The sequence below is a fragment of the Podarcis muralis genome, chromosome 9, assembly GCF_964188315.1.
Source record: "Podarcis muralis chromosome 9, rPodMur119.hap1.1, whole genome shotgun sequence".
Lineage (NCBI taxonomy): Eukaryota > Metazoa > Chordata > Lepidosauria > Squamata > Lacertidae > Podarcis > Podarcis muralis.
In genome coordinates, this window is record NC_135663.1 from 24,217,818 (window position 1) to 24,232,407 (window position 14,590).

The 14,590-nt window shown below is 43.7% G+C and overlaps 2 protein-coding genes across 9 annotated transcripts in view; one reads left to right on the forward strand and one right to left on the reverse strand.

The window, feature by feature from the left end:
- The window catches only part of LEF1 (lymphoid enhancer binding factor 1), a 110,463-nt gene extending 96,525 nt beyond the window's left edge, over window positions 1–13,938 (reverse strand). For 3 of the 8 annotated variants that reach the window (XM_077933904.1, XM_028743213.2, XM_028743208.2), the window contains exons 1-4: window positions 13,567–13,663; window positions 12,603–12,837; window positions 9,250–9,313; window positions 7,276–7,409 (exon numbers count right to left, since the gene is read on the reverse strand). In XM_077933904.1, the coding sequence (XP_077790030.1) occupies window positions 7,276–7,409; window positions 9,250–9,313; window positions 12,603–12,818 (414 nt within the window). In that variant the 5' untranslated portion in view covers window positions 12,819–12,837; window positions 13,567–13,663. The other 5 variants (XM_077933906.1, XM_028743215.2, XM_077933907.1 and 2 more) reach the window with 5 other exon arrangements.
- RPL34 (ribosomal protein L34) overlaps window positions 1–14,590 on the forward strand; it is a 466,563-nt gene that overhangs the window by 283,607 nt on the left and 168,366 nt on the right. The window lies entirely within an intron of this gene.

A 14,590-nucleotide genomic window follows, 5' to 3' on the forward strand; every position in this document is an offset into this window, starting at 1 on the left:
GCTATCAACGCTCTGCCTCCTGCATTATGCACAACTTGCAAATTCTGTATAATCTTTAAGGGTAGTCCCATGTAAAGTGCATGCATAGTCCATTCTAAATATTGCCAGAGAATGGATAACCATATCCAAACCAAAATGGCCAGAATTGAAGCACCAACTGAAGCCAGGTATATGCACTCCTAACCATTGACATCACCAGGGACTCAACTGTCCATTTCTATGAGCATCAAATCTACAAACCTGTACCTTCCAAGAGAGTAATCCCACCCAGAACCACTGCCAAATTCCAGACTTGGGAACCACCCAACCACAAAACCTCAATCTCACCAAGATTCTTCTTCAATTTATTGGTCCAGCCCCTTCCAACCAATTCAGGACCTTCACTACCTTTCCCAATGCAGACACAACAGAGAAAACAAGCAGGGTACCATCAGCATACTGATGGCACTTTACTCCAAATCTCCAGATGACTGCTCCCAGCAGTTTCTTTTAGATACTAAAGATCATGGGCAACAAGACAGATTCCTAAGGAACCCTACAGGATCACTCATACAGGGCCAAGTGTAAGTCACACAATGCTACTTTCTTAAATCCTCTCAGAAAATGGAATGAAAGCACCACAAAACATTATTCCCAACTTCCAAATCCTGAAGGCAGTCCAGGAGGATACCATGGTATCAAATATGCTTGAGAGTTCTAGAATACTGTAATATTTCCCCTGACAAAGTTCATTGACCAGGGTGAGAAAGGCAGTTTTAGTCCCCAAACCAGGCCTGAGGCCAGATTGAAATAGGTCTTGCTAACTGGTTTTATTCAAGCATGCCTGAAGTTGTTCTGGTACCACCTTCTTCAGCACCTTGCCTAGGAAGGGGATATTAGCCCCATAGTTATCATGGAGGCAATGTGGAGTCAGGGGCAAAGGAAGGAGAACTGGCACCAGGGGGCGGGCAAACCACCTGGTGGCGCATGCGCCGTACGTATGGTGCATGCGTGGCACCACTATGTAGGGCGCATGCACTCACACTGCTATGTACAACGCATGTGCCATACGAAGGGCACATGTGCGGTACCGTATGTAGTGCCGTCACTCATGCGCCGCCTGGCGGTTTACCAATGGTGCCGCTCAAGCAGTGCATGGACAGCAGTGGAGGGTGCAGCCATGAACGGAGGATCCTCCTCATGCGGCTGTAAAGGGGCAATGGAGGTGGCTTGTGCCGCCCCCCCCTCCCGGGGAGAGCGGGGCGAGCCCCCCACAAGGTGCCTTCTTGTCATCCCCCTCAAATATGGCACTTGGGGTGGACTGCCCCCTTCCTCCGCCACTGTGTGGAGTTGGCTTCAGCATGGATGCTGAAGTCCCAACTACCACTACTATGAAGAGGTTATCTGAAGCCACTCACACACCCATGGAGGCTGTTGAGCAGCGGTGTGGGTGGTACACCAACAGCATCCCTATTCTGCCTATTCAGGCCCAACACAAATAACAGACCACTGAATTCAATGACAGTATGGATTGGCTTCCTGGTGAGGACAATGGAAATCTAATGGATGAAAGTAACTTCCAATCTGGGCTGGTGCTGTACTGGGCACCATGAGAGGCAAGCTTGCCCACCAAGATCTTCTCCATGACACATACCAGGTCAGCCTTCATCTCATAATTGAATCATGGAGCACAGATGTTTTATTCAGGCCAACCTGGTATTCATCAACAGCACAACCAGACTAGGGAATGGACTGATGTGATCACCCAAATTCAGAGAGCTGGGAAGTGACTGAAAAGGGCTTACAGTGGCTATCAGCCCTTTTACAAGATCTTGTCTACCACTCCCCCAGCACCATCTCACCCCTTGCCAGTAATCACTCTGTGCTTCAGACCCCACCCCCTAAAAAGTATAAACATTTCCTGTCCCCCAAAGAGCAGAATAAAGAATGTGGGGTGAATATGTCTACACATCATTTGGCAAGTTCTGTGTACATGAAGAAGATATTCCAATTACACCCATATTTCTAAGCATACAAGCTGACTGTGTTATCTCAAACTTCTTAGTAATCAGTGAGGTCTCTGGTGTAAAAAAGAGTCGCTGACTTCTATATGAGAACCATACCTTGGATACAGTAATAATGTGTATGTACCTTCAGTGGAGTAATCGCGTCATTTATAGTTTTGCTGCCTTCCATGACTGCACGTGTTTCATGAGCTACACATGAGAACTTCAAAATAAAATAAATGCATTATGATTTGAAGCTAAATTGGGTCTCTCTGGCCATATCATCAAGCGTTTAGTAGCAGCCTGATTTTCAAACGTGGTCTCAGCTGACTGTGAGGCTTCTTTCAGCAGAACAGGAAGGGAAGCAATTTTCAGTGATTCCGCCTCCCCACTAAATTTGGGGGGTGGGTGGGAGAGGAGAGAGAGATGGGAGCTTGCTGCAGGAATAAGGAGGTATCACTGAAAATTGTTTCCTTCCTTGTTCCACTGATGGAAGCCTTACCATCAGTTGAGTGACCCCCACTGTACACAACCCTCTGCATGTAATTCCTGCAATCTAAAACCATAAGCCACAATCTTTGGATATCACCAAGACTGAGGTCTGTGAAAACTACAAGATGAAGTCCAGCTTCAAATACTAACAATAGCATTGTGAGAGTTTAAGTTAAAATTGGCATTTAGTTCACTGCCTTTACCAGAACATATGGGGGCTCTTTCATTGCTGCCAAGAGGCCTATTGTTCAGTCTAATTATTCCAGCTGGGAATGAAAACCAGGATGCTTAGATGCAAAGGGTGGCGGAGAGGGGGAGCCTTCTTTTTCTTGCCAAGAACACAGGCCACATAATATAGAATTACTTAAACTTGCCACCCTACATCTTACTCAAGCCTTAATCTAATTGCTTTGGAAAGAGATACATATAAATAGCCTAATAATGTGAGATAATTAGAGGAACTCTCAAGAAATGCGGGATAGATCCCGCTCCAGGATAGATACCTAAAACCAATCTCACTTGAAGTGCCATAATATAGAGGGGACCAATCTTTATTCTCTCTCTCTCTCTCTCTCTCTCTCACACACACACACACACACACACACTTCACACTTATGCTAGGATGGAAGCCGCCAAAAGGCACACAAGGCTATGTTCACAAGTATTGTAGTCTCCCTCTTGACATATGTGCTGCATTAGCACTTGCTTTATGAAGAACAACATTGCTGCCATTTGCTGCTCCAGCTGTTCATACCATTTTCTTCTATGGTTATAGCAGTTTTTCTCCCAGTAAGTTGGAAGCCTGAAAGCCGATATGGTCAGAATAAAAAACAAGCTAGGTAAAAACAAGCTGGTGACTTTTTGAACAACAGGTCTGGTGGCAAGATTTTCACAAAAAGTTGTATTACAATCCTTTCCTTTTAGGCCACTGCTTCAGGATGTGCTTTTTGCAAGCATCTCATGAGTTGACCCCCAAAGCCTTGCGTCTTATAATGCCTTATAGTGACCCATATTGTTTCATCTTTCCCAGTAGTATCTGCTAAGTAAAGCTTTTCTTCATTTCTGCATGAACAGTCTTAAGAAAAGGGTTCAGAACATGAGATGGCAAGGGAGCCACACTGCCACATGAAAATGATACATTTCAAAGCCTAATATTATGAGTTAAATTCACTGAAATCCAAGACACAGAAATATGTCCAAACTGATACCCAAACCGGATTTGCTCATATATTCAGAAGGCTGCCACCTCCGTGAATCTTCCTGAGAGATAACTGAACATATCATATACATAGATGTGCAACTCAAAAGCCATTTACATAAAACCATAGGGGAAACAGTTTTTACAAACTGGCTGGCTCTCGTTATTTCAGCAGTATACTTTCCTTCACACATTGAAAACCATGCAAATACTGTTATTCAACCCATGCAAACACTGTTATTCAACGAAAAATTGGTAAAAACTCGCATAGAATACAAGTCTATATTGTAGCCTTATATAAGCTTAATATAAAGATGTTAGAATTTCTGTGAAACATTACATGCATATTTCTGTCTGTGGAATTCCCCATCATCACCACCAGCAGTAGTCAGAAGTGCAAAATTAGGTCATCATCTTAAGGAGAAATAATCACTATGAATTTATAGCATCTGATAAAAAAAAAAATCTTATTTACATACTGCAAAAAACTTTTGCAGCAGAATATTCATCAGCAGTAGGCCGTTCGACTAATCATGATTCCCAAGCCACTCAATTTAAATAAGCAGTGGTATTCATCAGTTTCCCTGCACATTAAGAAAATCAGGCTGTCCAGAATAGTGTGAAAAAATTCATTGCCCCCAAGGTGGTTCAAATCCTACCTAACACCTCTGGGGCAACAGATGTAGCCGGCCGATGCTTTGTTATGCTAATGAAAAATTCCACAGGAATCAAATCCACAAACAAATGGTCAGTCCAACACAACTTTTTTTAAAAGTAAAGTCTATCTTTTAAATCTATCTGAACCATCTTCACCTTGGAGAGAAAGAGTTCAACTAAGTTTGATTCAGAGTATGCCTATTGAAATTAATGGACCTTACTTTGTCATGTTAATTTATTTTAGTGGTCCACCCTAAATAAAACTTGGTTGAATAATAGACAAGGAAACCAGAAGGCGAAGCCATGATAAAATGTAGGATAGCTAATGGCAAAACTGCATTACCCTGGAAAACATGTTTGACAAGAGTCACCAACATGAAGGTGAAGGGAGGATTTCTAGCGGAAAAATAGCAAGTAAGAAGAGGAATGTCAAATTCCTCCCATGGTCATCAGTTTTCCCTCCAAATATTCCTCTAGGCAATTTTTCCTCTGTCAAGCTTAGTCCCAATCAGATGGGGATTTTCCTCAAGGGAACTCTAGTTGCCTCAGATCAGACAAGTTTTGGAAGTTGTGCAAGAATATTCTGTTTTAAAATGTCATGATTTCTATCACCGAATACCATTATAACCATACCCACAAAGGCACAGACCTTTATATAACTTAAAGCACAATGTGGCAAGACAAAACCAACCTGATGTCAACAGGGCATAAAATGCGCTAAAATGCAAGAACAGTCCTTAGTTTTCACTTCTGATAAGTTCTCCTCTCACTTCTTATGCACAATACACTTCAAAAAAAATTAAATGCCCAAACACACGATTTTGTCAATCATCTGCCTTTTTATTCAAGACACGGTAACGAAGCAGAATGCACAGGAGTTTCAAGTAACTGTTTCGCTCTGTAGCAAGATTTTGTTTCAGAAAGCCAAAAATATATTGCCATCATTGTAACTCTATTTTGACAATAGTGCTTTATGTAAGCTCCTAGAGTTTGCTATTAAAACTATCTCTGTGTTTATAAACACATTGTTATTTTGCATGTTGTTAACACACACACTCTCTTCCCTTTTCTAGTATTAAACACCACTATGTGCTTAGAACATCCAGGAAGCATTGGTTCCTCCAACAGGATTCTGCCAGTGTTTGATGATTTATATACAACTAGTGTTAGATTATACGTGTACATTATTTCCTTCCATAACCATCTTGGAAGTTTATGAGGCAATAAACACAAATGCAATGACAACTTACTAGTACACTATTTGTATTCTCAGGTGCATGTGCCAAATACAGATAGCCAAAGCAATTATTAACCTCTAGAGTAAGCCAGTCACAAACATGAACGAGATGCACTCAACCAGGAAATAACTTTAATAAAATTTTGGATCTCAGCTGCTTCACATACTGAATCTTTAACTATTTGGCTTGTTTCCAGAACTTGCAAAGATTAACATACTTCCTTCATGTTCAGAAGCATAAGTAATGCATACTTATAAAAAGAAGAAGAAAATGCACTATATATAACCAGTTTTATCTGTCCATTTCACTCAACGTCAGTGGCACAGACTATATGTCCCTATAGATCCTAACCCCTATAGTCATCATCATCCTTTCAATTGACAAGAGAGGGATATTTACATCAAGAGTCCTCAGACAGACAGTGCAATCATTACGCTTGCTCTGAAGCTCCACTTACTTCAGTGGGACCATCTCTAAAATAAGTAAGCACAGAATTGGAACTTTAGGGTCACTTCAATGATCACAAAGTGATAAATCATGTTCACCACCAAACATATTTGTCACAGAGATGCAGCCAATCCCAGTGTTCTGTCTGCGTAAATACATGCACTGAAAACACTCCACACATGCCAAAGTTAACAGTTTCATGTTTATATGAAAAATGTACTGAATTTCAGCACCAGAGGTAAAAAGGAATGCAAACTGGGGTCTCTTCCAGTGTACCAAGGACTCAGAGGTAGCTGGTTCACTTAATCCACTCACCACTTACAATAAGGAATACAGTCTAATGCAACAGCCCTTAAAATCAGATTGCTTTTTTGTTCTTACACAATTATTGTTAATAAAATAATAATAATTAAGTAAACCCAAACTAACATGTTCATGTATACTAGAAAATGTCCAACAAAGAGAGAAAAAAGATAGAATTTAGGACTTTTGAGAAGTTAGCATATTTTAAGTAGCTTTCAATGAAAAAGAAAAACCTAACTTACTTTAGAAAACTGCAGCTATCATTGATAGGTTACTGAGACCATCAAGGAGGTATAACATCCCTTATACAGATGATATTATTATGATTATTATTATTATTATTATTATTATTATTATTATTATTATTAAAGTTAGAAGGAGGCATTAGGAGGGCTACAAGGGCACTGAGAATGCATTATCTCAGAAAAAGGGTGTTAAAGCAGAAAAAAGTTTGCAAGACCCTGTATATATTATTAGATTGATCACCAATTCTGATACAAAAGGATTACTGCCATATTGCATGGTTCAACATAGGCTGGCTTGAGACTGTAACTCAGCCTCTTCAGCCCAACCAAGACAAACACTAAGAGGAGCATCCACCTCCTCTAGCAACCACCTGCAACTTCCTAGGGAAGCCAAGTTCATAATGGGTACCACAAACATACACCACTTGCCAATGGGTTCGCACCACCATGCCATTCTGTATGATTCACCTCTTATGCTCTACCGTAAACTCTGCAAGATTCCTAGAAAGCATATACAGAGCTAGAAATGAGCCTAAGGATCAGGTATACACTGTCAGCACCTTAATTAGCAGTAAGATGCATTCCTCTCAAATGCTGCCAAAACCGAGGCTTGCTAATCAGTAAACAAAGCTTGTACTTCCAAAGAATGATTTGTGAGTGTACATATGCATGCATACAAATATTTTTTTTTTTAAAAAAAGTAAACTTACTGTTCTGGGGATTGGTGGAGAAAGAGATCCATTAGACATATATGGATCATTATTCATATTTGGCATCATGATATACCCAGAATAAGCAGAGTAAGAAGGTCCTTTACTATATAAGCCACCATCATTGTGTTTCCCTGTAAAAAGCAAGAGTTACTGATTTAGCCCCGTCACTTAATTTTCCAATGTGTCTCTATATAAGATGACACTCATTCTTCCAGCAGTCCTACATTTTTTTTGGAAGGTGGGTGGGTGGGGTTGCATTCTGCTCAAGGTTTGCATCTTTAAGTTCTTAGACCTAGTAAAAGGACTGCATTAAAGTATACCTTAGACCATCACATTTTAATGGGTTCTGCTATATCTGAAGATATGAAACTTCCAGGCAAGAGAAAGCTCAGCTCACTAAGCATCACAGATATTAAAACTTTGAATACGTCCATTTACAACCACATCTTAGAACAGGTTAATCTTTAGAGGAAAGTGCCCTGCATGTTCTGTTCTCCAGTTAAGAACTAGGACATTATAACTAGTTTTTTGGTGGGGTTTTTTTCCTTTTTCTTTTTAAGGCTTCCTTCTGGTAGTCTATACCAGCAGCAGGAAAAAGTTTGTTCTGACCGTGCCAATTAGAAGCAATTAATAAGGGAGAGAGTTTGGCCTTCTGTACAACAACACCTGCTGCTTAATGGTGAGCCTATTCAACACAGGGGGTTCCATTTCTAATCTGCTTAATATGTAATTTAAATAATAATGGCTATTTTGCAATCAAATGAAATGCTGAATTTTACAGACTCCATGTTACAAGTCTTACTGACAGACTTGCCCTCAACTCTTCACTACCATTCCCTGGTGACAAAAAAACAAACAAAACACATTTCTATATTGAGAATTTAACTGAAACTGATATGTATTTGCAGTAAGAATCATGCTGATCTAATCAGCTTCACTGGAAAAAAACAAAACCCTCATCTAACCTAGCGGCTTGGGGGGCATCCAAAATATTTGGTTAATTAGCAGATAACCACTGTGCTGCTTGAATTATGCTTCCTACCTCGTGTTATAGAACAAGTGAGTACTTGCCAGAATAACTCCTTCTAAACTTTTTTTAAAAGCCTGAAAGAGAAGCCAGCAAATACAATTACTTATAGCTGCCGGTGGGAGAGAAGCTCATAGGTGCTACAGTAAATAAATATTCATACTATAGGAATTGATCAAAATGTGTTGTACACAGGACTGATTTGTGGGAAATGGCACAACACAAAAAGTGGCTCACATGGAAAAACCGTAAGATTAACATTAGTTGGGGCCAGGCTTTATGTGACATTACTTAGTCGCTTGCCTTTTGAGTATAAGCTTTTTTTATTTATATTTGAATGGCAATGTGGGTGTTTCCAGTTGAGACCCTCAAAGCTGGGTTGGGGGCATGCAACCCACTATGATCCAGGTCAGGCTGCCTGCAATTGCAACTTGCATCTAAAAAATCTGCTACTGGAGCCAAAGGGTGCTTCCAGCCCCTATGGAAAATTGCAGGCACCAGGGACCCCAAACTCATAGTAGGTGGCAAAAAGTTAAGCCCTCTACCCCCAAACACACACACACACACACACACACACACACATGTCCCAGTGCAGACCAGACTCACACACATGCATGCAATTTTTGAAACAGGATTCTTGCATGCAGATTGACCTCAATAACCAACATCAAGATCTACTGTTACTTGATGCGAGGGTGCAAGGCATTTATTTAAGGACTGCGGAGAAGGATTGCACTTTTTGCCTCTCCCCTAACATACAAGCAAAAGTGCTTCCGCGCAATTGTTGCAATGGCAGCAATTGCAGGAAGGAGTTGTGAAGTTGTGGGTGGGGCTAAAAGTACAACCCACAGTCAATACAAAAATGCCCTGCATGCAAGCAAAGCATGAATTGGGGCAAAATAGCAGCAAAATCTATAACTTGTGTAAAGAAAGATCTGTCTTACCTTCTTCAGGGTGTTCTCTGCCTTTCTCGTGGTAAGACTCCTGAGACTGGCCTTGCCTGGACACCTGGACAAAAAACATCACATGCCATTATTACCTTTCCATCCGTTTTTACCTTATTTTGTTCCTTATATCTTCCCTTAATAAAAATGTATCATAATGTCCAAATCCCACATAAACACTTCTATGTCTCCCATCTCTCTACCTATCTATCCACAGGATAGTGTGTTTTAATACAAAATGTTTTATGTTTTTGTTTAATTTGACCACTTTGCTAGTATTTCGTTTTATAGTGATACAATAATAGCTTCCACTATCCTTAATTTGCACAAACCTCATTTTAGTGAAAAATATATTGTGGGCATCTCTGAACTATTCTGGGTTTTTTATATATAAAAAAGAATAAATCCCTATTTTGTTTCAGTGTTGGTAAGTTGCCCAACAGTTTATGCAAATCCTTTAAAGAGTTTATGACTAATGCTCTGACCTTGCTGATTTTAACCCGAGAAATTTCATGGCTACTCTTAAGGCCTAATGCTATTATATGATCCTGTGATTCATACAAACCTGCCTTTTCCTGTGCCATGAAAACTGATTTAGGGAAGAAAGCACTCACACTGCATTCCATACTCATGGAAAATAATGAATTACAATTTTTTTTTGGGGGGGGGTATATGGACTCACAATCATTATCATTAAATTCATTACCTCCCCTTCACCAGCAAGTCCCAAGGCAGGTTGCAACAATTTCAAATCCAGGATTAAAAGCAGTTTAAATTAGAGTCATAGGAACACAGTGGGTCCTGAAAACACATGTTTTAGGTGCCGAGGCCAGGGCAGAGGTGCATTCACTGAAAGGTGTATAGTGAAGATGCCACACACACCTATGTGCTGAGCAAACTCCAGAACTTAGGGGGTGCTACAGAGAATGCCCTCTTCTAGACCACCACTTCCCTGAACTTTTTAGGGCAGCAGAACTACCAAGAGGAGCCCCCCTGCCATATATTACCAACCAAGAGCATCTTAAATTGAACCTGAAAGCTAATAGGTAAACCAATGCAGCTGTTTTAGAACAGAGGTTATAGGAGTTCTAGCAGCAACCCAGCATTTGAACCAGTTGGACGTTTTTGATAAGTCTTTCAGAGCAGCCCTACATAGCACATTGCAACAGCCCAATGTGGAAAGTTAATGTGGGAATACTCTGCCCAATAAGGAATATATAGTTAATGATTGCAAATAACGCACACCGGTACGCATTAAGTAACTAAATACATTTCAAAGACCTCAACTCCATTTGAATCAATGCAAGCTCCTACAAATTTAAAAGGCAATCCAGAAACATTGAAATTCAAACTAAACCTTTAATGCACAACCCAACATTGAAGGTTTGCAAGTCATTTCTCAGTGTGCCGGAAGAAAGTCGTTTCTTGGAAACAAGTTCTGTTGACTTCCATGCACCTTACTCTGAAGGATTCAGAAAACAAAACCCTTCACTGTAAGTGGTATTGATCATTAGTGAAATTTAGTTGACTTAAGTGTACTTGGGACCATTTCCCCAACTGTTAGTAGTAGGGTGCAGCACCTTGGCTAGGTTCCTAAGGTACCACTATAGCAAAATAACACCAGAAGCAATGGTGGAAAGGAGCTCTTTCAATTTGCAAGCCACAGTTAAGCCACAGATGCTACAAAAATAAAGTTTCTTTAAAAAAAAAAACGATGGACCAGCCATTAACCATGTCATCTGGGCAGATCACAAAAACAATAACCATCTGATAAAATACTGAGAGCAATAAAAATTTCCACAAGCATCCTAACATCATTCTTAAACAGAAGACCCAGTAAGAAATAATTTCAAATTGCTGGGGAGAAGGAAAAATAGTATTTGCCTGGTGCTTAAAATACTTTAATGCAGGCAGCAGGAAAGCCTGAGAAGGCATTCCATCGCTCGGGTACCAGCACAGAAAAGGCCCTCTCCATCCTCTGATGAATAACTTAAAAGTATATGCAGGTATGAAAGGGTGGAATCAATCTTTTAGGTAACCTGTCCCCCCCCCCCAACCATTTACTTAAATTGCTCAAAATCTCTGATTCTTCTGTCTTTTCACAGCAAGCAAACTTATGATCTAGGCATGAGTCAGTTCAGCCTGCAGATATTTCTTTTGGCAACAAATACTGTACATAGGTCTGTCTACTTAAGGCTCCTCGCTGGTTTTCTGCAGCACAGCCCTAAAACCTGTGGTTTGCCTTTAGAAAAAAGTCTGAACTTTGTTGTGACGTACTGTTCCCAAAAATCTCTCACTGAAAAATGTACAGGAAGTTAACTTTCTAGTGTTTTTCTTGCTCTGCCCATGCTACATTCATTTATCTCTGCAGAGTTAGGGAGCTGCCACCTAACCACCCACGTGTCTCTATGTACTCTTATTTGCATCACAGCGAGGCAGGGCACCAAGAGTAACCATGGTAATGTAAGGAATACGGCACCCAACTCAAGTTTTAATCTCAGACCAGGTTTACGTTTGAGCCACGATAGCCATCTGCAAACGCACAAGGAACAAAACCAAAGGAGGCCAGTTTAGCCATACTTGCACCCCAATACATGCCTCCCCACCACTCAGAAAATGGGTTTAAACTGGGGAAAAGGTAACAGGAAAATTAAAGAGTAGCTTCACAACAATACAACCGCTCCTCTTCAACTGCTCTGCCTGCCCCCACCCCCAATTCCAAGGCAGCAAGCGGAGCTTTCAACTCCACTCCCTCCGCCGCCGCGCCAAGCGCTACTCATTCATGGGGAACTGTGGAGTATCGGTTTTCAAAGCGCCGTGGTCAAAACAGTATCCCACTTGGCGGCTTACAGTTTCCCGTTTTCCACGCTGCGCGCACACACGCCCTTTCCTTAGCTAGCCTGAAAGAAAGAAAAACCCTTCTACACTTGAAAAACAACAACAGCCCCCAAAATCCCTGAAAAGGAGCGGTAGTCTTGAGTTTGCCAGAAACCCACTCTTCCACCCCCGACCCCCCCCCATCCTTTCCTCTAGCCCCAGAATAGCAAAGCCACCCACTCGAACGCATTCCAGCGACTTTATCAAGCTCAGGCTGATTTACTGCTTGATTTACTGCTTGAGATAAGAGGGCAAAAGGATCAAGACGAAGCCTCCCCCCACAACCCACCCCGAAGCCCACCCAAAGAGTGAAACCGGATTGTTCCCTGTGCACAACTTTTATTGTGCTGCTGCTGCTGCTACTTGACCGTCGCCCTTCCCGGAAAGTTTGCGCTATTCCGCCAGCTGTTGTGCGCGTCCCCCTTGCCCTTCGCACAGACTCCCAACCGTTTGTGCCCATCTCTCCCTATACCTACCTCATGCCCATTGCTGTTTGGGATCGTCTCCGACTCGTTCACCAGCGACGACTTGATGTCGGCCAAGTCGCCCTCTTCCTCCGGGTGGCTGATCTCGGCGAAGATCTTCTCCTTCTGGGGGTCGCCTTCGTCTTTGAACGGGATCATCTCGTCGGTAGCACAAAGCTCCGGGTCCCCGCCGCCGCCGCCTCCTCCGGCTCCCGAGAGCTGAGGCATAGTGGCTGCTCCGGAGAGGCTGCTCCACCCCGGGAATCAAGGGAGAGGAAGGGAAGGGAAGAAGGGAGGGCAGCGAGAGAGGGAGGAGGAGAACAGAAGGAACGAGGGAAGTTAAAAGTCTTCGGCGATCACTTTCTCCCGGCTCTCGAGCCGCGCAGCCCACGCGCCTCGCCGCCTAAGCCCAGCTCCCTCCTCCTCCTCGCCCGCCCCTCTCCATGCCATCCAGACCCAAACACCTGGGGGAGGGGAGAAGAGGAAAGGGCTCGAGCGCGGCCGGGCCCGGCTGCCTTTAGAAGAGGCGTCACCCCTCCGCTCCCGGTTTCTGTTGTGTCTGCAGCGAAGAGGGACAGGAAAGTCTGGGCAAGACCGCGTCCCTTCCCGTAGAGGCGTTTATCTCCTCTGGCCTCCCCCTCCCCGCCCCTCTTTGGATAAACAAGAGGAGAGAAGACCTCTGTAGGCTTCTCGTTGACCCCGGTGTTATTCCTGCGCCACGTTCTTGGATATAAATCAATACAACTCTCCGGGTTTTTCCTTCTCCAAAAAGTAACAGCACTATTTGGATGTTTGGAAGCTGTGAGAGAGAGGTGGGTGGGTGGGGGCTTGGCTGGCTTGAAAGAGGCTCTCCCACCCCCCACCCCCTTTTCTGTGGTAACTTGGAGATGGGGAAGAAAACGCCAGAGAGACACCTCCGCTTGGGGTGGGAGAGGTGGAAGGAGGGAAAGGCGCGCGCGCACACACAAACACACACCAGGACGACTCTGCCTTTGTCCCTTGGCTACGGAAGAGGGTCCCCCCCCCCACCTTCTCGCCCCTCTTTCTCCTTTTGGCTGCTCGCTGTCCTCTCCTCTCTCTCTCTCTCTTGAAGCAGAAGTGGTGCCGGAAAAATCCCTCGAGTGAAGAAGTTCTTGCGTGACAGGAAAGGGGGTGGGAGTGTCTCCTCGAATGAAACTTTTAAAGTCAGCTCCCTCAGGAAGATGGAAACGCCGAGAGCTCCTCCAGGGCCCCCCGCTTCTCAAAACGGAGTGTGCGGGGTCGGGCTGCCGAAGTCTGAGGGGGAGAAGGGCGATTCCTCTCCGTCGACTTCTCCGTCCAGGTGTCGCAGCTTCCCCGCCGCGGCCCAATTAGCGCGGCAAAGAAATCCAGCCAGGTGCGCGCACGCAAACGCGCTCCCTCTCCCTCTCCCGCGCGGGAGAGGTGAGCGGGTTCTCTCTCGCCTGAGGCGCTGGCTGGGCTCCTCTGGCGGCTCGGACACGTGTTCCCGCGGTCGTGTGAGCGCGTGCGGCCAGCTCTGGAGCCGCTCAGCTAGGATCAGCTCGCCGACGCGGGGCCGTGTGAAGTGGGAAGCCAGTTGTGTCTCTCTCTCCCTCTCTCTCTGGCTCCCTCTGTAATGTAACTTTAACATCCCCTCCACCCACTTCTTCTCCACCTCCTCTCTCCGTCTCTCCCCCTCTCGCCCGCCCTGTTGAAAGGGTGGGGGCGGGAGGAAAGAAGATGAAAGAGAAGCCGCCGCTTTGATTGACAGCGCATTGATAGACGCTCTTGAGAGAGGGAGAGGAAAAAGGAAATGTATCCATACAGAGAAGGAGGGGAGGAAAAACAACCTAAACCCAGCTTAGAGAGCACGGGAGTGGGATGGAAGCTCTCTCCTTATTAGATGCACCCGAAGCCATCCCAGCAATCCAAGTTTAAAACAATTTCAGCCATCCAGTTCCACGCAAGGGAAAGGTGCCTGCGTGAGAATAAAGCCAAGGTGTAGCTGAAAAAGGAAGGGA